Below are 25862 nucleotides of genomic sequence, written 5' to 3'. Positions count from 1 at the left end.
TGGGATATTTGCCCTTTCCTCACTGTAGTGCGATCTCGGAGTTGGAAGCAGCTCCCCCCACAATACGAAGTTCGGGTTTCTGCATTTTCTCTCTTTTGAGCGTTTGACATTTTGTATATTCAATAGTATGATATAGACCCTCCAATCAGACAACCTATAGAGCCACGGAACCTCACGGTAGTTCTTCAGTCCTTAACTCAACCCCCTTTTGGACCTGCAGCAAAGTGTGACTACAAATTCTCATCTTAGAAGTCCCTTTTCCTGGTAAACATCATGTCAGCCAGATGAATTTCTGATCTTCAGGCATTATCTTCAGGCATTATGCATTAAAAGGCCCTATTTAATCTTCCACAAGGACAGAGTAACACTTCGGACAAACCCATCTTTTTTCCCCAAAGTTGTTCATCAATCAGGCCATTGATTTGCCAGTATTTGTCCCAAATTTTACTAATAAAGGGGAATACTGTCTACATTCTTTGGCTGTACACAGACAACTGAGGTTTTATTTAGACAGGACCAAAGCAATATGTAAAACTGACCAACTTTTCATTTCCTTCTCTGGGCCTAGAATTGGAAATTCTGTCTCCAAGGTCACTTTATCAAAATGGTTAAGGGACTGTATACATTGCATCTATTCACTTGCAAAAAAACCTATACTACAGGATGTTAAAGCCCACTTTACCAGATCTATGGCAACATCTGTAGCCTTCCATTCCAGAGTTTCTATGGATATCTGTGCAGCAGCCACATGGGCTAACCCCCACACTTTTATTAATCATTGCAAATTGGATGTGGTCTCCAGAGGGAGAGCTGACTTCGGCTCAGTGGTGCTCAGGAACGTTCTTCCATAAGGGTCACCCAAGGAACACAAGGTAGCTGGGGATTCTGTCCCATCAGTGATGAATGGAAAGAAGATTAACAACATCAGATAAAGAAGTTATGTCTTACCATAACATTCCATCTGTGTTGTTATTTATCTTTCATTCATCACTTCCCACCCTCCTTCCCCCTCCAAACGTTCCTGGGGGATACTTTGGGTCCAAGTGGTGAGTTAGGGCATTTGAGCAGAAATGGCCTCTGCTTTACTAGTGTAAGCTGGGCAAACTCAATCTGAGGTATCAGGGAGAAGGGCACTATGGGTAGAAGCTTAGCTCGAGAGTTTTTGGCTGGCACGAGCTTGGTATTAGACCGACTTGGTTCCATGGGCTCGGAACCGGACCCATCAGTAATGAATGAAAGAAGATCAACAACACAGATGGAACATTACGGTAGGACACAACTTCTTTTTTCTTGATTAACTGTACTTGTATTTGCTTTATACATTGATCGCTACTGATGTCCTTCCATATCACTGCTGCATTGTCCAATAATTGAGTCCAATGCCCCTTTTGGTATGTACCTTTCCAAGCAACTGGAGAAGCTACAAAAGTTCCTCACAAGGAAAATTCAAGGTCTTCAGCATGTGCCCTATGTTGATTGTCTGAAATCACTGTCACATTATTCTGTTTCATACAGACTACTCAGAGGCAATCTTTGCCTTACATATAAGGCAATCACTGACGCTGCTTTTTTTGGAAATGCTGCATATGTGCAAGTCAAGTGGTGCACAGGTTACTCACTCCAAAGACTGTAACCTGATGTGTGACATTAATGGAACCTGCTTGGAGGGACAGATTTGTCTCCCAGATGTTACTACACCTTTGGAACAGACTCCCACTTCATGTCAAACAGCACCTCATTGGGCCTCTTTAAACACAGTCTGGATGATTGGATGGGTAACCATAAATTTACCCCGGGGGTTTCACCTGTGTCCCACGTGGACATGGGCATTAGGTGCTGATCATGGAAATAAGGATAGAACTTAGCTAGGCTTGTAAGGGCCTTAGGGCTATTAGCCTAGTAACTTCCTATGATAAAGGATCACCTGCCAAGGATAATCTAACATCTGGCCAGTGTACCAAAGCTTTTAGGTCTTATAGACGCTGTATGTTACTTGTGCGGTCCCCACATAAGGCATAGGGCATAAAGGTGACGCTTGGAGGCAACCATTCAATTTCTTTGCCACCAGTCTGAACACCATTATTGAACATCGGAATGAACACATCTCTGCTGTGCTAGTTACCAAGCTGCTTCCAGTTAAATGCCCTATTGGAGTTTATTCTTTCCTTTTTTTTCAATTTTTTTCTTGTATTTGTTTTCTTGTCATCCAGGAAAGGAAAGTCTCAGTGTAGGAGACAGATTCCCCATGAAGACTATCCCTGACCACTGTCTGTTTTTCTTGAGTGCTTCCTGTGACCACATGCAGTGTTCTGTCTGTCAGGTGTTTATCCCTAACACCCTAACTAGTCATTTATCCTCCTTGCCGTATACCTTGAGAACCAATTTAAATGTTGTTGACTCAGGGTGCTATGAATGAATCCTCCCATCCCAAGGGCCAGCCATCTGCCAAGAAGACCAGAAAGGCTAGGTCTAATGTGGTTGCTGTCCAGCCTTCCCCAGACATCTGTCCAGAAGTTAGTGAAAGCCCCGAAGACCATCTAATGCTTGTCTCAGATTCCTCTGCTGCAACCCTGTCAGAGGCTGGCATGGATCCAAACCCTTGCATATCCTTGGAGACGCTTCCAGCATCTGCTCTGGATGTTGATGGGGCACCTCAACTGATTATTTCTGAGGGACCGAGGGAGATTCTTCAAATTTTAGTGAGGGAGGAGATCCCTACTGCCATTATTGAATCTCGCCAAGGCTGAACCTGCAAGGGTAGTTAGGGCAGATGTCCCACATAAGAAAAGCGGAAAACAAAGCATATTTTCTGTTGCTAAAGATCCCCAGCGTGAATGGCAGGATTTTACTTGGTCTATTTAGTGCTTTAATGGCCTTGAAGCCTCCTCAAGGGGTGTCGGTCTTTGCATCTCCATGGTCTTTCACCCCTGTTAAGAGGCCTAGAAAATTGGTGTCATCAGATGAAGACTTGGATTCTGGGGAGGAATCCCTTGCTTTGTCTTCTCAAATCTCTTCCCCTCTGGACTGTGGTTTGGAGGAAAAGGATTCCTTGAGTCCAGACTCCCTCTTGGAAGAAGAATCCTTTGGGATATGATTGCCCATATGTTGAAGTTTAAGTGGAATTTGCTCCCAGGTCACTGACATCCAAGAGAGATATTATGAGCTTCTACAAATGGAGTCTTCTAAGTCATCAGCTGTTCCTCCTGTTTTGGCAGCCCTTTTGGACACCTTTACTGCTACCTCTGTAGCTCCTCATTCAGCCTTCAGCTCCCAAGAAACCTGACCGGGTCTACAAAGCGCCAGGATTGCAAATTTTCGTATAAGTGCCCTTCTGCTAATACTGCTGTCACTCTCTCTTTTCAAGCTGTTAATTACCAGATCCACATGACCAGATACGTTTTGGTTCTTCTTTCCCAAGTAGCTAACGTGGTGTCTGACCTTCCTGATTCTGATGGGAAGGCTTTTGCTCTTTCCCTACTTGAATCCACTTCCCAAGTTGCCTGTTACTCTATAAAATGCAGCTATGATGCTGCCTTTGGTTCTGTGGTGAGGCGTTATTCTTGGTTACATCCTCAGGCTTTACCTGTTGAAACCAAGCTTTTGGATGCTCCTCTGGATAAAAGATTCTATTTTGGATAGATGCCGCTGAAATATTAAGTCCCTTTAGGATAAGGGTAACACCTTGAAAGAACTTGAACATATTTTTCTTTCCCCTATCCCTGAAGTCCAGAGGAATTACCCTTCTAAGTCAGCCTTTGTTCGTCAACAAACCCGCCCTCCTCCTAAAGTTAAGAAGGGCTCTAGGTGCATTCCTCCTGCTAAATCCAGTCAGACTCATCCACTCAGAAGCCTTCCCCTCAGCCAGATCCCCTTATCTCCCCACCTTTCTCTGTCTCTTCCAAATTGGCATTGGATCACCTCACCTCAGACTCTTGGGTGATGTCCGTCATTCATCAGGGTTATTTCATGGATTGGAACCCCCCCCCCCCTTTTCAGGCATTCAGCAGCCTCTTCTAGAACAGCTTCCTTTCTTCTCAGAGGGTGTGCAATCCATTTTAAATCAGGGCATAATTTAGCTTATTTCACCAACCCAGGTGAGAAAGAAAGGGGTTTTACTCCAGACTGTTTTTGTTTCCTTGGAAGGGAGGGTACATGGAGACCAATTCTGGATCTCTCTCTGCTCAACACCTTTCCCAAGGTTCCTTCTTTCTGGATATTGTCTCTTCAAACTTTGATGTTCGTGTTTCACTGTTGCAATCATTACACTTGGGTTATCCTGCTGGCAGGCTACCCGCAGTCAGCCAGAGTTCCAAAGTCTAGGTCTGGCGTCGGTTGCTGTTGCCTCTTCTCTGACAGTGCAACAGGGGTATAAAAGATGCAAACGACACCATTTTCTTCAGTCTTTCTTGCCGCACGGTGCCCGAAGCAAAAGCAGTTCGCAAGTGCCGGTCGGCTGACTCCTGAGATTTTCGAAATTGAGTTTCAGAACCGAAGTCTTCAATAAAGCAAGTACCCCGTTGGGGAAACTTTTTCTTGCTCCAGACCGATGTCAGTAAAAGTTAATAATTGTATTTCGGGAAGCAAATACCTCAAAAGGACTTTCACTCTTACTGTATTCCTTGCCTAGGCCCTGACCACAACTTTACTAGTTGTCAGTTTTGTGCTAGATTCAACAAACGCACTATTAAACGTTTGTTTGATTTTGCTTTACATTATTTTGGCCGAAGGTTTAACTACATAATGCCGTCAGAACAACTGACGACCGGAATTTATAAAAAACGCAAAAACAAAGAAAAGGACAGGCATCCGAGGTCCAAAACCGATGACCAAGCCGCTTCTAGGCCAGTCGCCGGTTCTCAGTGAGGTGTTTTCGCAGCCCCTGACACCCGCTACCTCAGAGCCACAGGCTGTATCCGACAGCCACGTGGAGGCACCGTGGCCTGTGGAAACTCAAGGTATTGGGCCTGCGAAAACTGTTCCCTCTGATGGGTCTGGAGCCTCTGAGCAGGCATCAGCTTCTGATGGTGTTTTCAGACCTTCACAGCTTACTATTAAGTCCACTACAGCAGCCAAGGCAAAGTCAAAAACACCATTAAAGACAAGGAAACAAGTACAGCATTCTCCTGAACACTCATCCATGCCAAAGAAACAGATGCTTAAAATGGCCGAAGACCTAATTACTTTAATCAGGGGTTCCCATCCCCCTCCTGACAAAAGGCCTAGGCAAGACACTGACTATGATTCCTCTGACCAGGTTTCTATTTCCTCTGATTCCTCTTCTGATCAGGGATATGCTCTCCCTCCTTATGAGGACTCTGATGCAGAAGAGTCTATACCTTCAGCCTCCCCGCCCTTGGATTATTCTTTTTGGGAAACCCTGCACACCATGACGGAGCATTTCCATTGTGAGAGCCAGGATTACTCAGAATCCAAGAAAAGGCTCAGAGACTTTCTTTTATTGCCTCAGCACAGGCCCCTGGCTATTCCCCCTGTGCTTGATATTGTTGATGATGTTTTCTCTGAATCCAGTCTGTCTCCTGATTCTTTACCCCCTGCACCAGTCAAGCCAGACAGGTACTACAGAGGGTCCCTGGCTCTCATAAATTTCTTTACAAAAACCCTGCTGCAGATCCAGAAACAATTTCTCAGGGTCCTAAAGGGGTTAAGGCTTCCACTTCTAAAAATCCTGTCCCCTCGGATAGGGATTCTGGAGCTCTGGATAGATGGGGAAAAAGTTTACACTTCTGCTACTTTAGCTGTAAGGGCTTTAAATTGCCAGATGTTCTTCATCTCACATTGCTGCAGTCCTTACATATGGGTAGTCCGCTGTCCTTGGTCGGCCCGAATACCAAAATATTAGGCTGACGTCGGTCAAGGTGCTTAAAACTGACATCAGGATGTCAGGGTACAAAAGCGCATGACCGACGTCATTTCCTCAGTCTTTTTTGCCGCATGGTCCGATGCAGAAGCAGCGTTGCAAGTGCCGTTCGGCGTTCTGAAATTTTTCGAATTCGGAGTTTCAGACCGAATCCAAGTTGGCTAAGTACCCCGTTGGGGATTATTTTGTTTTTTTCTTGCCTCAGTGTTTTACCGGATGTCAGAAAAAGTGAATAACTGTATTTCTTGTGGGAAACAGATACCGCATAGGGATTATCATTCTTTGTGTATTCCTTGTTTGGGGCCTGAGCACGGCGTTGTTGGGTGTCGCTTTTGTGGTAGGTTCAATATACGCACTTTTCAGCGAAGGTTTGATAGTGCTAGCCTGGTCTTTGGGAAGCGGTGCAATTATAATATGCCGTCGGATTCTCCGGCGCCCGCTAGACAAAACAGTTAAACCCAGGCAAGATGAGTCGTCCGTTCCGGACGCCGGTTCTTTAGAGGCTTCAGTGGAACCGGTGGTTCCGACGGAGACTTCTCTGGAGTCTCAGGGGGAGACTTTGATTTTGCAGGAGGTGGTCTCTCAGGAGGCAGGTCAGGCTGAAGGGGCTTCCCAAGTTACTGTACTCCCCTCCCTTCCTAGGGTGGTTAGGCCTTCTCCTTCTGTTTCCAAGGCTTCTCCCAGAGGCAGGCCAGTTTCAGCTTCTGTTGGTGTCACTCCTAGTTCAGCAGAGTCTGTGCCTAAGTAGCACATGCTTAAAATGGCAGAAGATTTAATTACTCTGATTAGAGGTTCTATGCCCCCTCCTGATAAGAGGCCTAGGGTGGAGCCAGAGTTGGGATGTTTTGAGCAGGCTTCGGATATTTCAGAGTCTTCAGCTGAAGACTTGCAGGAGTATTCTCCTTATTCTGATTCTGATGCAGATGATTCCACTCCTTCTGCTTCTCCTCCAGAGGATTTTTCTTTTTCAGAGACACTTCATTCGATGAGGGAACATTTTAAGTGGGAAGGTCAGGACTTCTCTGATTCTAGGAAAAGGCTTAGGGAGTTTTTGCTGTTACCCCAGCATAGGCCCTTGGCTATACCCTGTTCTGGATGTTGTGGAAGATGTGTTTGCAGAGGCTTCACTTAATCCTGATTCTCTGCCTCCTGCGCCTGTTAAACCGGATAGGTATTACAGGGTGCCTGAGACTCATAAATATCTTTATAAGAGTCCTAGGGCGGACCCAGAAACTATTAGTCAGGGACCTAAGGGTGTCAAGGCCTCTGTTGTAAAAAATCCGGTTCCTCTAGATAAAGAAGCCAGAGCTTTGGATAGATGGGGAAAGAAGGTCTATACATCTTCTACCTTAGCTATGAGGGCTTTGAATTGCCAGTTTCATATGTTGAAATATCAAAACTTTCTTTTTTCTCGATTGAAGTCTAAGGTGGATGCTCTGGCGGAAGGCATTGAGTGTAAAGAGTTACAAGATTTGGTGCATGTCTCTGAACAAGTGGGTAAGCATTCATTACAGTGTGATTTTGATGCTGTGCAGGCCTCGTCTAGGGTGGCTGCCACTGGCTCAGTTCTTCGCAGGCACGCCTGGTTAAAGGATCAGAATTTATCTGACCATGTTAAGACAAGGATTTTGGATGCTACTTTGCAGTCTGATGTGTTGTTTGGTTCACCTGTGGAATCAGTCTTGAAGAAAATGGAAGACAAGGCTAAGTCTATGCAGGCTGTTAAGGATTTTTTGCAAGTTCAGCCTCCGAAGTTTAGTAGGAATTGGCCTGCTAAGGGGTGGACGTATCCTTCTTATGATTCTCAGTCTAGGGGTAGATCTAGACGTGGTAGGGGCAGAGCTCAGAGTTCTTTCAGGCCTAGAACAGGGAGTTCACCGGCACAATCTTCAGGTGAGGGCAGGGGCCAGTCCTTTCGTAAACAGGCCCAATGACCTACTTTTTCAGCTGCCAGATCCTTCTTGCCTGGCAGCACCTTTGGGAGGAAGGTTAGCACTCTTCAAGGAAAATTGGATGTTGATTACCCAAGACAAATGGGTATTGGATATCATACACCAGGGTTACAAGTTTTATTTCCATACCTTGCCTCCTTTCAAAGGCATGCCGGACGTTCCTCCTCAGCAAAGACTAGAGGCTCGCAGGCAAATTTCTTTACTACTTCAAATAGGGGCCATACAAACGGTTCCTCTGCCAGAAGTGGGCCTAGGATTTTATTCTCGCCTGTTTCTAGTACCAAAGAAAGGAAACACGTGGAGACCAATTTTGGATTTATCCATCCTCAACACATATCTGGACATTCCCAAGTTCAAAATGTTAACGTTACAACAGCTTTTACCTCTGCTGGGCAAAGATCACTGGATGGTGACTCTGGATCTCAAAGAGGCTTACCTTCATGTTCCTATCAGGCCCAGTTGCAGGAAGTATCTGCGTTTTCGGGCTGGGACTTCACATTATCAGTTCTCTGCATTGCCCTTTGGCTTATCTACTGCGCCCAGAGTGTTCACGAAGGTTCTGGCTCCAGTGGTAGCTTTCTTCAGGCTAAGAGGAATACAGATCTATCCTTATTTGGACGATTGCCTGATACTGGCCCAAGAAAAGGACGAACTTCTTCATCATCTACAGTATGTGATGGCAGTGTTAAGATGCCTGGGGTATTCTGTGAACGAAATAAAGTCCAGTCTAGTACCCTCTCAGGACATGTGCTTTCTGGGTGTGAGACTGAATACAGCATCCCAGATGGCCTTTTTGACCCCGGACAAACAAAAGAATCTTTCTCTTTACTTCCACCAGTTGTCTCATCAGTCCAGGCTGACTGCAAGGACAGTCCTTCAAGCCTTGGGGTTCATGGCATCTTGTATTCTGGTACTTCCCAATGCCAAACTGCATATGAGGAAGCTACAATGGTATCTCAAGAATGTATGGACACAGCACTGCCAAGATTTGGACACTGTCATTCAAATAATACCTTGCATTCAAAAGGAATTTTTGTGGTGGGCTCAGGAATGTCACCTAAACAAGGGACTCTCTGTGACCCGGCCAGAGGCGAGTCAGATTTTAACGACAGATGCCTCAGACAAAGCTTGGGGAGCTCATCTAAATGGAAAATGGATACAAGACACGTGGCCTGCCAGACTTCAACATCTACATATCAACTTGAAGGAGATGTTAGCAGTCCAATTTGCATTGATAGCTTTCAAGGAGTTACTTCTTCCAGGGCAGGTGTTGATTCAAACAGACAACACAACTGTCATGTGGTACATCAACAAGCAAAGGGGAACGCATTCTTATCCTCTATGCAGACAAGCAATGATTTTGTGGGAGACTGCTCTCAGTTTACAGCTAAATCTTCAGGCAAGGTTTCTGCCAGGAGCACAGAACTCCTTAGCAGATGTGTTGAGCAGACAAATTATGGATCCCCACGAGTGGAAATTGGATCCTCATGTATTCCAGAGGTTGACAGTGTTATGGGGAACTCCAGACATAGATCTGTTCGCTTCTCCACTAAATTACCAGCTGCCAAAGTTTTGCACAAAAAGGTTTCAGCTTGGAAAGTGGATGCTCTCTCATTCAATTGGAGCAATCTTCACGTGTATGCCTTTCCACCTCTGCCTCTCCTCCCAAAGGTACTGCTGAAGGTCAGACAGGACAAGCCAAATATGATTTTAATAGCTCCAGATTGGCCTCGACAGCACTGGTACCCATTACTGAGAAGTCTGGTACAGGAGCCTCCATGGCCTTTGCCTTGATTCCTCACCTGCTGTCTCAGGAGAACGGTCATTTACTCAATGTCAAACTTCATTCTCTACATCTGACAGCCTGGCATATTCTGGTTTAAACCCTGGAGGGTCTCAGCTTCCACAACAAGTTTTGAATGTTATTTTGGAGGCCAGAAGGCCTAGTACAAGGAAAGTTTACGCAGATAAATGGAGGAGATTTTTATTTTGGAGTACAGCAAAGGACTTTGATGTTTCTAAACCTAATTTTAGTGTGGCGCTTCAATACCTTACTGAGTTATTGGACAAAGGTTTGTCCTTCTCCTCTATAAAGGTTCATGCTGCAGCAATCTCTGCTCACTATGACTGTGACCCACCAGTATTTTCTCAGCCTTTGTTTAAGCAATTCCTTAGAGGGGCAAAGAATATAAGACCCCCACGTAGAGCTTCTACTCCTGCTTGGGATCTCAATTTTGTGTTGGAGAAACTCACTCTACAACCTTTTGAGCCTGCAGCATCGGCAGAGTTGAAATATTTATCTTGGAAGACTGCTTTTTTGTTGGCCATTACCTCTGCGAGAAGGGTTTCTGAATTACAGGCCCTTATGGCAGTCGAGCCTTTCTTAATTTTCCACAAGGATAGGGTGTCTTTGCGTACTAACCCTTCTTTTATGCCTAAAGTGGTTTCTAGTGTGGCTTTAAACCAAACTATTCATTTGCCTACTTTTATGCAAACCCCAAAATAAAGGGGAAAAGATTTTGCACACTTTGGATATTCACAGACAGTTGCGATATTATTTGAGCAGAACTAAAGGGTTCAGGCAGTCTCAGCAGTTGCTTGTTTCTTTTGCTTTGGGTTCTCAGGGCAAACCTGTTTCAAAACAAACTATTTCTAAGTGGATTGGTTTTTGTATTGCTTTCTGTTATTCCCATCATGGTAAGGAGATTCCAGCTGGGATTAGGCCTCATTCCACTAGGGCTACTGCCACTTCTACAGCTTTTTTAAGGGGGGTGGCTACTAAAGATATTTTGGAAGCAGCTACTTGGAGTTCAGTGCATACTTTCTCTAAGCATTACCACCTTCCACTTTACTCTAAATCTAGGGCTGGATTTGCAACTGCAATTTTACAAGGCATGTTGGCAGCTCCTAATGCTTTATAGTTTTGCCATCCTCCCTTACCTCTGCTTTGGGATTCTACCCATATGTAAGGACTGCAGCAATGTGAGATGAAGAACATAGTACAGTTTTGTACCTACCATAAATGTAGATGTTCGAAGATCCACATTGCTGCAGTCCAATTTACCCTCCCTCCTTCCCCTCTGTTGTTGAAGGTGGTGGTGTGGTTTGTGTTGTACATATTGTGAATATGGTTAGTGCACGGGTGGTTGGTTAGGTTTTGCTGGTTTTTGGCTTTGGCCTTTCTTGTTAGGGCCTTCTGACATCTGGGGCATGAAAAGACTGAGGAAATGACGTCGGTCATGCGCTTTTGTACCCTGACGTCCTGATGTCAGTTTTAAGCGCCTTGACCGACGTCAGCCTAATACTTTGGTATTTGGGCCGACCGAGGACAGCGGACTACCCATATGTAAGGACTGCAGCAATGTGGATCTTCGAACGTCTACATTTATGGTAGGTACAAAACTGTACTTTTCACGTGCTTAAATATCAACAGTACCTCATGTCCTTGTTGAAACAGAAAATGGTTAGTCCTGACAGTAAGGAAATGCAGATTTTATTGCATGCAGCTGAACAAGTGGGAAAGCATACTTTACAATGTGGTTTTGATTCATTAGAGGCTTCTTGTAGAGCTGCAGTTACAGGCTCTGTCATTTGAAGGCATGCTTGGTTGAAAGACAAAGTTTACCTGAACATGTTAAAGTAAAATTATTGGATGCTCCACTACAGCATGATATGTTGTTTGGTGTTAAGGCAGAAGAGGTGTTAAAGAAAATGGAGGATAAAACAAAATGAATGCAGATAGTAAAGGATTTCTTACAGGTTCAACCACCTAGGTTTAGCAGAAACTGGCCTTCAAAAAATTGGTCCTTTCCGGTGTCAGGCAGGCCACAAAGAGGCAGATACAGAGGCAGATCTCAGCCCCAAGGCTCCTACAGACCTAAACATTGGGGTGTTTCAGCCCCCAAAGGAGGAGAAAACAAATCACAACCTTATAGGAAACCATCACAATGACTTCCCTCTACAAATGCCAAGCACTTACCTTTTGGCAGCACCCCTAGGGGGAAAGCTAGCACTTTTCTCAAAAAATTGACACATAATCACCCAGGATAAATGGATACTGAGTATTGTTTCTCAGGGTTACAGGTTCCACTTTCACACCCTTCCAAAATCAAAAGGTATGCTGGACCTGCCACAGAACCAATGGGCAGAGGCACAAAAACAAATTGCTGCTCTCATGGACATGGGAGCTATTCAAAGAGTACCACAGCAAGAACAGGGACAAGGATTTTACTCAAGACTTTTCCTAGTACCCAGAAAGGACAAAGCCTGGAGATCAGTACTGGATTTGTCTATCCTAAATACTTTCCTGCATGTTCCAAAATTCAAAATGTTAACACTACAGCAACTTCTACCCATGCTGGGCAAGAAGGCTTGGCTAGTTACTTTGGATCTCAAGGAGGCATACCTGCATGTCCCATTCAGACAGTCTTGCAGAAGATACTTCAGATTCTTAGCTGGCTCAATGCATTACCAATTCTCTGCACTGCCCTTTGGCTTATCTGCTGCGTCCAGGGTCTTCACAAAATGTCTGGCACCAGTAATTCCATTTTGCAGACAAAAAGGAATTCAAATATATCCCTACTTGGACGACTGCCTTATTCAAGCAGAGAGCAAGGACATTCTTCTAAAGCATCTGGCGTTTTTAAAAAGATTACTAATTTGCCTAGGGTACACAGTAAACGAAAATAAATCAAAACTATTGCCCTCTCAAGAGATAATATTCCTGGGTGCAAGTTTAAATACAACTGCCCAGATGGCTTATCTCATGCCAGACAAACAAAGGCAACTGACTCATTACTTTCAAATGATGGCAACAAAGACCCAGCTCCCTGCAAGAAAAATTCTGCAGGCCCTGGGCTTCATGGCGTCCTGCATTCTACTAATTCCATATGCAAGACTGCATATGAGGAAACTACAATGGTATCTAAAAAGTGTTTGGACTCAACATTGCCACAGCCTGGAAACAATCATAACTTTAATTCCCTGCCTACAACAGGAGTTTCGATGGTGGTCCCAGGCCTGTCACCACAACAAAGGACAGCCTTTCACCTTACCCACAGCCAGGCAGACAATAACAACGGATGCATTGGATTATGCCTGGGGGGCACATATGACAGGAATATGTATTCAGGGCACGTGGCCCAAGGAACAAATGCATCTTCACATCAGTCAAAAAGAGATGCTAGCTGTACAGAATGCCCTGACAGCTTTCAAGGACCTACTACATCCAGGACAACTATTAATAAAGACGGACAATATCACAGTTATGTGGTACATAAACAAGCAAGGGGGCACACATTCCTACCCCCTCTACAGGCAAGCCGTGACTTTGTGGAACACAGCACTGACCTATCAAGTACATCTGCAGGCACAATTCCTGCCAGGAACAAAAAGTATACTGGCAGACGAACTAAGCAGAAATCTCATGGATCCTCACGAATGGAAACTAAATAAACAGGTGTTCAGCATGATAAGGAAATGGGGACGCCCAGTCATAGATCTTTTTGCCTCCCCTCTCATTTGCCAACTACAGAAATTCTGCACAAGAACTTATCACTCTCAAGCATGGAAAGTGGATGCTCTATCATTCAGCTGGAAAAGCCTGACAGTTTATGCCTTCCCTCCACTGCCTCTTCTTACCAAGGTGCTCCTAAAAGTCAGACAAGAGAGGCCAAAAATTTTCCTGACTGCCCCAGACTGGCCACACCAGCACTGGTACCCAATCCTAAAGAGCTTGTCTCAAGGCCCAGCCTGGCCTTTACCTCAAATTCCTCATCTTCTGACTCAACAAAACAATCAGATTCTGCACAGTCAACTCAGAACCTTAAATCTGCAGCATAGCAGATAATGTAGCCACTCAGACTGCACCTTTCTCTAAAGCTGTTATGGATGTCATTTTAGAAGCCAGGAGGCCCAGCACTAGGAGATCTTATGCAGAAAAATGGAAGAGATTATGTGTTTGGAACCAGGCTCAAGGACACGAACCACTTGTTCCAAATATACCTCAGATTTTACAATACCTAACTGAAATGCTGGACAAAAGCCTATCCTTCTCATCAGTTAAGATCTATGCCTCTGCCATTTCAGCTCATTACAATACGGAACCTCCTATTTTTTCACATCCTCTACTAAGACAGTACCTCAGAGGGGCAAAAAACATAAGACCCCGAAGGAGAGCACCAATACCAACTTGGGATCTCAATTTTGTTTTAGAAAAGCTCACACTGCCTCCTTTTGAACCAGCCAGCACAGCTGATATAAAATTCTTATCATGGAAAACTGCTCTGCTCCTAGAAATAACTTCAGCAAGAAGAGTCTCAGAGTTACAGGCATTAATGGCTGTGGAACCTGTCATCATTTTTCACCAGGACAGGGTTTCTCTTAGGACAAACCCAACATTCATGCCAAAAGTAGTTTCCAATGTGGCCTTGAACCAAACCATTCATTTACCAACTTTCTACCCAAATCCCCAGAATAAAGGGGAGAGACTTCTGCATGCTTTGGACATACACAGACAGCTACGATTCTACTTGGACAAAACAAAAGCTTTCAGAAAAACTGACAACTGTTTGTAGCCTATGCTGCAGGATCACAAGGAAAGCCTATCACAAAGCAGACAATTTCAAAATGGATAGGACACTGCATTCGCTTCTGTTATGCACAACATGGCAAATCAGTGCCTAAGGGCATTAGGCCACATTCTACCAGAACAGCAGCCACTTCAGCAGCCTTTCTCAGAGGAGTACCAACCAAAGACATTTTAGAAGCTACAACCTGGAATTCAGTGCACACTTTCACCAAGCACTACCACTTACCTCTCTACCCTAAATCCAGAGTAAGCTTTGCCACTGCAGTTCTGCAGTTCCTTGTAGCCTCTCCTAATCCTGTTTAGACCCAGCCGCCCAACCTCAACTTTGGGATTCAACCCAAGTGTAATGACTGCAACAGTGAAACACGAACATAGTACAGTTGTGTACCTACCATAAATGTAGATGTTAGAGTGTATTCACTGTTGCAGTCCAGGTTACCCACCCACCATCCCCCTTTTTCATTGCTGAGACTTTTCTGTACTTCTCAGCTCTATACAACCTATGTGGTGTATTTGCTTGTAGATGAAGGAAATTTTTATATTAGTACATGCATGCTTTTTGGCATAATTTATTCTTTTCAGCTTTCCTATCTGGGGGCACTTGACATCTGGGGCAAGAAAAACTGAAGAAAATGGCATTGGTTGCATCTTTTATACCCCTGGCGCACTGACACCAGGGAAGAGGCAACAGCAACCGATGCTGGACCTAGACTTTGGAACTCTGGCCGACTGCGGGTAAACTGCCACAAAAGACAAATACTCTGGCAGACGAACTAAGCAGAAGCCTCATGGATCCTCACAAATAGAAACTAAATCCACAGGTGTTCAGCATGATAAGGAAATGGGGACGCCCAGACATAGATCTTTTTGCCTCCCCTCTCACTTGCCAACTACAGAGATTCTGCACAAGGACTTATCACAAACAAGCATGGAAGGTGGATGCTCTATCATTCAGCTGGAAAACCCTTACAGTATATGCCTTTCCCCCTCTGCCTCTCCTCCCCAAGGTATTCCTAAAGGTCAGACAGGAGAAGCCAAAAATGATACTGATTGCCCCAGACTGGCCCCGCCAGTACTGGTTTCCAATCCTAAAGAACTTGTCTCAATGCCCAGCTTGGACCTTACCTCAAATACCTCATCTACTGTCCCAGCAAAACAATCAGATCCTGCACAGCCAACTCAGGACTTTAAACCTGGCAGCATGGCAGTTAACGTAGTCATACAAAACCCACCTCTCAGTAAAGCTGTGATGGATGTCATTTTGGATGCCAGAAGGCCTAGAACTAGAAAATCTTATGCTGGAAAATGGAAGAGATTCTGTGCTTGGAGTCAGGCACAAGGAACTTTTACAGTTGTGCCAAATATTCCTCAGATTTTGCAATACTTAACTGAGATGCTGGACAAAGGCCTATCTTTTTCATCTATTAAATTTCATGCCTCCGCCATTTCGGCTCATTACAATACAGAGCCACCAATCTTATCTGATCACTTATTAAAGCAGTACCTCAGAGAAGCCAAAAATGTAAGGCCTCCAAGGAGGTCACCAATGCCTGCATGGGACCTCAACTGTGTTTTGGAAAAACTCACCCTGCCTCCTTTTGAGCCAGCTGCTACTGCTGATATAAAGTTTTTATCTTGGAAAACAGCTCTACTCCTAGCAATAATTTCTGCAAGACGAGTTTCAGAGCTACAGGCACTCATGGCTGTGGAACCTTTTATAATTTTTTATCCAGACGGTCTCTCTAAGTACAAACCCAACATTTATGCTCAAGGTGGTGTCCATTGTGGCTCTTAACCAAACTATTCATCTGCCAACTTTTTATCTAAATCCACAGAACAAGGGGGAGAGAATTCTGCATTCTTTGGATGTACACAGACAGCTTAGATTCTACTTGGACAGAACCAAAGTTTTCAGGAAGACAGAGCAATTACTAGTGGCATATGCTGCAGGATCACAAGGAAAGGCTATCTCAAAGCAGACTATTTCAAAGTGGATGGGCCACTGCATTCGTTTCTGCTACATAAACCATGGCAAGCCAGTGCCTAAGGGCATTAGGCCACATTCAACCAGAGCTGCAGCCACTTCAGCAACCTCTCTCAGGGGAGTACCAACCAAGGACATTTTAGAGGCTGCTACTTGGAGTTCAGTGCACACCTTTACAAAGCACTATCATCTGCCACTCTACTCTAAATCCAGGGCCGGCTTTGCCACTGCAGTTCTGCAGGGCCTCATAGCCGCTTCTAATGCTGTTTAGCTCCAGCCTCCCAACCATAGCTTTGGGACTCTACCCAAATGTAATGATTGCACCAGTGAAACACGAAGAACATAGTAAGTTGTGTACACTTACCATGTTGCAGTCCAGGTTACCCACCCGCCATCCCCCTTTCTTCTGATGTATTTGCTTGTAGATGAAGGTAAAGTTTATATTGGTGCATGTATTTTTATTTATATATATATATATATATATATATATATATATATATATATATATATTGGCTACCCTTTTAGGGGGGCACCTGACATCTGGAGCAAGAAAAACTAAAGAAAATGACGTCAGCCACATCTTTTATACCCCTGGCGACTTGACGTCAGGGAAGGGGTGACAGCAGCCGACGCAGGACCCAGGACTTTGGAATTCAGGCCGACTGAGGGCAACCTGCTAGCAGGATTACCCAAATGTAATGACTGCAACAGTGAATACACTCGAACATCTACATTTATGGTAAGTGTACACAACTGTACTTTCCCCTTCGACTTTCGACGTTGTGGAGAGGGTTCTCTCTGGAGGATCGAAACCCCTCACTCTTTCTTCTGAGTCCGCCCCTGTTCCCTCGTAACTGAGTTTGTTTTCCATTATCCAGTCCTCCCAGGGACAACTTTTGTCCGATACGCCCCAGACAGTTCCCCTTGAGGAATACGAGACGGTTTGCGAGCCCCCCCCCCTGTGGAGGCCCCTCGTGAATGCCGGTGCAAAAGGAGGCACATGGACTCCCCTGAGTCCCTCACCGAAGATACCGACTTGGAGGAAGGGAAAGGTTCCCCCAGATCACGCCCCGAAGACGTCTTCTTTCGGAGACATAATGGAAATTCTTCGCTAGAGGGGATGAGTTGGTGTTTCTGGAGGCGTTTGACACAGGCCCATCTACCTCTTGGGTGCCCCCCCCCAGCCGACCCTCTGGTGGACCTTATTACCACCATAGCCTGGAAGGAACCGGACACTGTAGAGCCAATACCCAAATGGTCCGACAAGGTATTGAACCCTCCTGTGGACAAGCACACTTGGAGTAAGGGTTCCCCAGTTGATGCCATAGTGGTGGCGGCTGCCACCAAAAAGGAACTCACCCAGGAAAGTTCCTCGGTCCATCCCCTAGGCAAGGAGTCCATGGTGATGGATCATCTTGGAAAGCGGACTTTTGCTTCAGCTGCCTTTGCTGTAAGGGTGCTGAATTACATGGCCCACGTAATTAGACAGCAGCGTGACCTTGTGAAAGATTATGCTGAGTCTCCCCTGGAGTCAATTTCGGCTGAGGATAAACAGACATTCTCAGCTCGTATGGCCACTCTCAAGTCTGTGTCAAATATGTCCATGCGTTTACTCTCTCACGCCACCGAGTGGGCCACTAGGACAGCCGGGTCCGGTATTGCCATGAGGCATCATGCCTGGCTCCAGCTTTGCGATTTTTTGGAATCTTTCAAGGCGTCTTTCGCTAACGCCCCTTTTGATGATTCGACCCTGTTCTGGAAGACCATCGAGATACGCTTGTCCAGAGTGAGAAAGACGGGAAAAACACTGTCAGCCGTCTGGATCCGCTTCTCAAACCCTCAAAGGTCCTTCTCCAGGAACCAGCGAAGGCAAAAGAAGCTGTGGTTCCGGAAATCTCAGCCGTCCCGGAACGCTCAGGACTCCTTCTCCCCCAGAGGCAGAGGGGGACAAGGTGGACGCTGGCCCAGAGGCAGAGAGGGACCGAAGAACTTCGGGTCAGGGCATTCAGGTCTTTCCATAACTGGACGACTGGCTTCTCACCGCCTCCACCAGGCATCAACTTGTACTAGCCAGAGATTTCTTTCTTGAGTTGTCGACCCGGCTGGGGATCACGATAACTCTCAAGAAGTCGTCCCTCCAACCTGTTCATATTCTAGACTTCATAGGGGCAAGAACAGATTCTCTTCAGGCCAGGATATTTTTGACTCCAGACAGACTTCACAGCCTCGCTCTTCATGTGTTGGCATTCCTTCAGTCTCCTGCACCCCCAGCGGAGTTAGTCCTGAGAGCCCTGCGCTCCATGGCAGCAGCTATAAATCTGATTCCTTGTGCACATCTGCATATGAGAGTGTTACAGTGGACGTTACAAGCTCAGTGGTCTCTACTACATCAGTCTCTAGACTTTCTGATTCCTCTGAGCAAAGTGTGCAAAAATTCTCTCATGTGGTGGCTTCAATCCCAGGAATTGTGAGGAGCACGCCCCTTTGTTGTGCCTCTGCCCAAGCCACGGTGACCACTGACGCCTCCCGCTTAGGGTCGGAAGAGTACTGCTTGGGCAGGATTGTCCAAGGCACGTGGACTCCGAGCAAGACCAGTCTGCATATAAACGTTCTAGAGATGAGAGCAGTTCTTTTAGCGTTGCAGGCCTTTCATACCTCTTTTCTTTTGGGAACTATTGCGATCCAGTCAGACAGTGTCAGTGGTCTGGTACATCAACAAACGGGGGAACCAGGTCTTATCCACTTTGTCGAGAGGCCATGAGAGTGTGAGAATGGGCGATCTCCACCAACCGCTTTCTGATAGCAACGCACATCCTGGGTCGGTCCAACATCTTGGCAGACAAATTGAGCAGAACTATCCTTTCATCTTACGAGTGGTCTCAACCCTTATGTAGCGAAATCTTCCTTGCTGCGATCTCTTCGCATTGCCATCCAATGCAAAGTGCAGTGAGTTTTTCACTCTAATTCCCCCGACAGGGGAAGCCCCCAGAGACGCTCTTGTCCATGCTTGGCCACCTGGTCTTATTTATGCATATCCCCCGCTTCCACTCATGACAAAATTCTTACAGAAAGCTCGTTGGTTGGGGAGCAGAGTTATCCTCATTGCCCCATTCTGGCCTCATCAAGTTTGGTTCCCTTGCCTGTGGTCTCATCTCCTAGCGCCGCCCTGGATCCCATTCCGGATCTTCTTTGTCATCCCTCAGGAATTCTTCCTCCGAATCTGGACAGCCTCAAGCTCACAGCTTGGTTGCTCCAGATCCCTTAGTTGCTAGGACTCCCAGTATCTCTTCAACAGTTAAATCCATCCTGGTAGCGGCACATACGTCCACTACCAGAAAAGTTTACAGTAGTAAGTGGAAATGTTTTTCCATCTGGGCTTCACAGAGAAATCTGGATCCTTTTACTGCTCCAGTTCCAGCAGTGTTAGATTTTTTTTCTCATATTTTCCAGCAAGGGGCCAGCTCTTCCACAGTGAAAGTCCAGCTGGCGGCTATTTCCCATTTTTATGTAGGGGAAAATTCAGGCCCCTAGCTGCTGCCAGAATTTGTAAGACTTTTTTGAAAGGTACTTTTCTTTTGAGGCCTCCCATTAAGAATCCTTCCCCACCGTGGGATTTGACTTTGGTTCTTCAGGCCTTAGTTGCGCCCCCGTTCGAGCCTGCAGCATCACTTGACTTGAAATTCTTGTCGTGGAAGACTGCCTTCCTTGTGGCTATTATTTCAGCCAGGAGAGTGTCGGAGCTTCAGGCGCTATGTATGAAACCCTCATACCTAGTTTTTCACAAGGATAGGGTATCGCTCAGGACTAATCCGTCTTTTCTTCCTAAAGTTGCTTCGGAGTCTAATATTAATCAGTCCATTAATTTGCCTGTATTTTTCCCTAATTTTCAAAATAAAGGGGAGTATAAACTTAATTTGCTGGATGTGCACAGGCAGTTGTTTTTACTTGCATAGGTCCAAACCCTTCCATAAATCCGGTCAGCTTTTCGTTTCCTTTGCTAGACCCTTTTTGGGAAAACCAGTTTCAAAAGTGACTATCGCTAAGTGGATTTCACTTTGTATTTTACAAGCATATAAAGAACTTGGATTACCAGCACCAGAAGGGGTCCATGCTCACTCCACCCGTTCTATGGCTACTTCTGCTGCATTCTGGTCTAGAGTTACCCTGGATGATATCTGCTCAGCAGCTACCTGGGCCTCCTCTCACTCCTTCATTAATCATTACAAGCTAGATTTGGTGTTCAGAGGAAGGGCTTCCTTTGGCTCTGCAGTGCTCTGGAATATTCTTCCTTAAGGGCCTCCCAAGATTTCGGGTAGCTGGGGACTCTGTCCCACAGGTTGATGATCAAATGAAGTTAACTACTTCAGATAAAGAAGTTATGTACTCACCTTAACATTCCATCTGAGTAGTTAGACTTCATTTGTCAGCAACCTTCCCTCACTCCTTCCCCCTGACCTTGATGGTTATTCCTCTGTTTGGGCTCGATGTCTTGAATTTGACGAGCCTAGTGTATGAGTTCAGGTCGGGTCTTTTTGGCGTAGGTTGTTGTGTGTCATGTTTTTGGGTGGCAAACTCGATCTGAGGATTGGAAGGAGGTTGCAGTTTAATATGGTAAGGGGGAAGAACTTGGAGCTCGGATCTTTAGCATGGTAAGCTGCCGCATCGGATCTGGAACCCACAGGTTGCTAACAAATTAGGTCTAACTACTCAGATGGAACGTTATGGTGAGTACATACGTTCTTTTTTACTCCCAGTGTGGCCCCCATGTCCCTTAAGGGCAGAGGCAGATAATATGAAAAGTTTTACCCAAACGAACACCCCCCACCACAAAGTCTTGGCTATCTACCTACTGACATGCCCCTCCCATTGATCCTTGTGACCCAAATGGTTTGAGTTGTACAGCAAGCCTTGTAAGAGCCTTAGTAGTTATTAGCCAAATAACAATCTATGAACCTAAATAATAAATGATTAAATTGTCTCTGACTTCACCATGAATCCTCTTCTTTTCTACTTAGTTCCTTTCCAGTCCTGATTTTTTTTGTTCGCACTTTTCTTTTTTTAAAGACAGGATTGGTGCACTGGAAAGTGTTTTGACTTGTGTATCCTTTATTTGACCCTCACTATAGGATGGTGGATTACACAGTTACCAAGAAAAGGTTCTGGTTGCAGGAGTGTGTTGTGTGATAGCATAATCATTTAAATCAAGACTAATACTTTTACAACCTTGCTTAGTTTGTGGTCCACCACCACCACAGCATTGCAGTGGATGGATTAGCATTTTGCATGGAAATGTCTTAGCAGCAGAAGTAACAGAAGGTGAGGGCTGTAGAATTGTAGCACTGTGTATGTTGACTGATTTGCAGAGGCGGGAAATCTGGCTGGATAATCAGTGGTGTCTGATATTGATGACCATGACAGCATGGTGCTTATTTACATACCACTCAGGGAGGTGGTAGAGGGTGACCCGTTTTACTGATGTTTGGGCCTTCTTTGTGGCCTGCATATATATTTTGCCTTTGACTAGAGATTTGAAAGCCTGTTGTCTGAATCTAACATTCTTTTCCATTGGGTGAGGCTGTTCTATTCATGCATGAATTACGACACCAACTCAATCATCTACTTTAACAGTGAGCATCTCACTAAGTGGTACTGCATATCGAGTCACCATTGTGAAAAAAGGCTTGTGCTCAATAGCTTTGCTGTTCGTATCTTTTGAGTATCCTTAACAGTTTTCGTTTTATTTGCTTTTAGGTTTTCATCATACAATGATTTTGTATGCATTGTTTTTGTCATAAAAGTGTTAAGCAAAAGTATTCCTAAAGAGTGGCAATTGACTTTGCTCACCAACTTAGGTGTGAAAGAGTTAATGTTACCCTTTTCTCCTCTAGAGATATGGATACCAACCTTCAGAAGCAGTTGCAGGCCAGTCCATAAGAGCAATACAGGGATCCTCTGCAGTAAATAGCAGTTTGTGTGATGAGAAGTTGAAGAAGTCAGTAGGTAATTGCGTGAAGTACTATATTTAAAAAACCCTTTCCATACCAAGCCAATTGTGTTTTTGTCAAATGATACATAGTTGCTGATGTAGTCTGTGGTTATAATTACCATATATATAATGTACTTCTGATTTTTTTAATTTTGTATAATAAAATGTGCTTGTAGCTTGAAGCATAAAAAACTACCATTGTTAGTTGCCTGGAGACATATGGGTACTTCAGACATCTCTTATTTTCAGACACAAATATCAGAAATGCTGTCATTTAATTTGTTTCTAACATTGAGAAATAGTTATCTTAGCCAACTGTATCCCAGGGTCCTTTTAAAGTAGAAGTGATTATGCAGCACAGATATGGTTGTATTTCTACCTTAAAAGCCTATGGCTACACCCTTGAGTAAAATACTTGAGTAAAAAATAGAGCATACGAGTCAAATGCTTTTTCCTTATCACAGACAAGTGCAAATAAATTAGAATTAATAAATATTTGGTTGTTGCTGCTTTTTGTATGGAAGTTAAAAAATCTCACCTCTGCATTTCCTGGTAGTTCATTAACTCTGTACTGTGCTGTTAAAGTTTGAAGAACAGTGCTTTACAATGCCACTTGAAACAATTCTTTATTGGAATACTGCTATTTAAGCATTTTGCTGAATTTACAAAAAACTCTGTGTGATGATTTTGATTGTTTTTGGCAGATATAATATGTGGAAAAGTCAGCCACCAGGTTGACAAATATTGTAGCATTTCCACTGGAGGGATTTTTACCTTCTCCTACCTATCCCTCCAGCTCACTAGCTCATCACTTGTTAAGTGTTTGTGAACATAAAAAAGGAAGCAGTTCCCTTCTCTAGTTTCTACCTGTGAGATTTTGCAGTTCAGTCCTTTTGAAAAGAAATGGATCCGTTTTTAAGATCTGTATTTTTTCCCTTTTCATTGTGATGCAAGTTTCTTGTAATTCTTTGTATCATTTAACACTGTTCTTCATCACTACTGTTGTTCCGGCAACTTTGCTTTCACTTGCAGCACTTTTATTCTTTTGTTTCAATCCAGATAAATTTCTGCTGAAATTAAATTATATTCAGTTTAGCTGTAAGTGTTTTTTTCCCCTCTCCTTTCTATAGCAGTACCCTCAGGCAGGACCACTTCCCTAGGGAGCTGCCTACAGCTTTATGGTGACTGAAAGACCCAGCTTGGCCATTAAAAAGAAAAAAGAAAAGAAAAAGAAAGAAAAATATTACAATTACCTGCTCCATATGTTATAGCTGAGATGCTTAGCTGACGTTGAGATCTGAGGTCTGACTTTCTGGATTGAGTTTAGAGTAGCTCTTGACTTCCATGCTGTTCTAACTCCTGTGGCTTGAGCTTAGTTTAGCCAACAGTGAGATTCCTAGTTCAGGTTTACAGTCATTTTGAACCTCTCTTATTCAGATGTCTTGTTCAGAAAAGCATGTCCTATCCTTTTTTGTGCCATATCCACTCTTTTATTAGCCAAGTTCAAGCATATCCTCCTGTTTTTATGATAAAAAGAAGTTATGTACTCACCACAACGTTCCACGTATGTTGTCCATCTTCGCTTTCATTCTTACTAGGTTGGGTTCGGATCCGATCCTCAGATCCATCTCTGCCTTTATTTTCAAGCTTGAGGTCCTCTGCCAGCTTTTAGCTAACTCCCTATCCCAGCATGCACCGGAACTATCCTGTTGGTCTTTGTTGTTTTTATACATATTTTGCTTCTTGTTGTTCAACTATCCCAAGATCCTGTTTGCCCTAAACTTATACAAGTATGCGCAACTCTAAGGAAGGATTCAGAGGCTGATGCAGAAGGGCAGAGGTCAAGGGGATCCAATTTGATTAGGCCCAGTCTTTTAAGAGTGAGAAAAAGGGAAGGGGGAAGGAGTGTGGGATGTAAGAATGAAGGTGAATATGGACAACATATATGGAACATTATGGTGAGTAAATAACTTCTTTATGTGATGTTGTCCTATCTCACCTTCATTCTTACTAGGTTGGCACATTGATTCTTGGGTGGCTCACGGGTGAATCTTCCTCAGAACCATGGATCCAAAGGAGTCTCTGTTCCTGGAAGCCAAATCAACTTTGTTGAGTGATAAAAGTATGTGATGTTAAGTTGTCAATCTCGCCTTCATTCTTGGTGGATGGGTTCGGAGCCGAACCTCGGCTCCGACTCGGCCACTACTAAAGCTCGAGAGCTAATTTTACCGGCTCGAGGCAACCCTATATCCCATGATGCTAGGCGGTAACTCCCCAGATCTCGTTTGCCGCTTTCACTAGCGAGGTGCTTTTTTTACCGGCTCCTGGTAAGTGTTAGATTTTCTTTCAAAATCGCTCTCTTCTACTTAGCCTTCCCATCCCTTTTTTCTTAGTATAGCTTAGTCTTACGGTTAAACTAAAAAATTTTCCCCGTTAGTGTTATTTTTTGTCCCCTTATCCCAATTATCCTTCCCTTTTACTAGGATGTTCTTCATCTCACATTGCTGCAGTCCTTACACTTGGGTAGTCCGCTGTCCTCGGTCGGCCCGAATATCAAAGTATAAGGCTGACGTCGGTCAAGGCGCATTTGACTGACATCAGGACGTCAGGGTACAAATGCGCATGACCGACGTCATATCCTCAGTCTTTTTTGCCGCATGGTCCGATGCAGAAGCAGCATTGCAAGTGCCGGTTGGCGTTCTGAGATTTTTCGATTTCGAAGTTTCAGACCGAGTTCAAAGTTGGCTAAGTACCCCGTTGGGGAATATTTTAGTTTTTCTTGCCTCAGTGATTTACCGGATGTCAGAAAAAGTCAATAATTGCATTTCTTGTGGGAAACAGATACGCATAGAGATTATCATACTTTGTGTATTCCTTGCTTAGGGCCTGAGCACGACGTTGTTGGCTGTCGCTCTTGTGCTAGATTCAATAAACGCACTATAAAGAGGAGGTTGGATTGTGCCAGGTTAGTCTTTGGGAAGCGGTGCAATTATAAAATGCCGTCGGATGCTCCGCCCGCTTCTTCGAAGAAGCGCAAGGACAAAGCAGTTAAGCCTAGGTTAGAAGAACCGTCTGTACCGGACGCCGGTTCTTTAGAGGTGTCGGTGGAGCCGGTGGCTCCACCGGAGGTTTCTTTGGGTTCTCAGGGAGAGACTTTATTATTGCAAGATGTGGCCTCTCAGGAGGCAGGTCAGGCTGAAGGGGCTTCTCAGGTTACTTTACTCCCCTCCCTTCCTAGGGTGGCTAGGCCCTCTCCTTCTGTTTCCAAGGCTTCTCCCAGAGGCAGGCCAGGTTCAGCTTCAGTTGGTGTCACCCCTAGTTCTTCTGGAACTGTGCCCAAGAAGCATATGCTTAAAATGGCAGAAGATTTGATTTCTTTGATTAGGGGTTCTTTGCCCCCTCCTGATAAGAGACCTAGGGTGGAGCCTGAGCCTGGGAGTTTTGAGCAGGCTTCGGATGTTTCAGTGTTTTCG

At 44.7% G+C, this 25862-nt stretch overlaps 1 protein-coding gene across 1 annotated transcript in view; it reads left to right on the top strand.

The window, feature by feature from the left end:
- The window catches only part of LOC122802137 (centrosomal protein of 295 kDa-like), a 1720043-nt gene that overhangs the window by 1667169 nt on the left and 27012 nt on the right, over positions 1-25862 (top strand). The window contains exon 16 of the mRNA XM_044071818.1: positions 22292-22403. Within this exon, the coding sequence (XP_043927753.1) occupies positions 22292-22403 (112 nt within the window). The remainder of the gene's footprint in view (positions 1-22291; positions 22404-25862) is intronic.

This window comes from Protopterus annectens, chromosome 5.part0 (genome assembly GCF_019279795.1).
Source record: "Protopterus annectens isolate FY-2018-M chromosome 5.part0, PAN1.0, whole genome shotgun sequence".
Classification (NCBI taxonomy): Eukaryota; Metazoa; Chordata; order Ceratodontiformes; family Protopteridae; genus Protopterus; species Protopterus annectens.
Note: the sequence above shows the minus strand (reverse complement) of the source record. Positions and strands in the feature narration are given on the sequence as shown.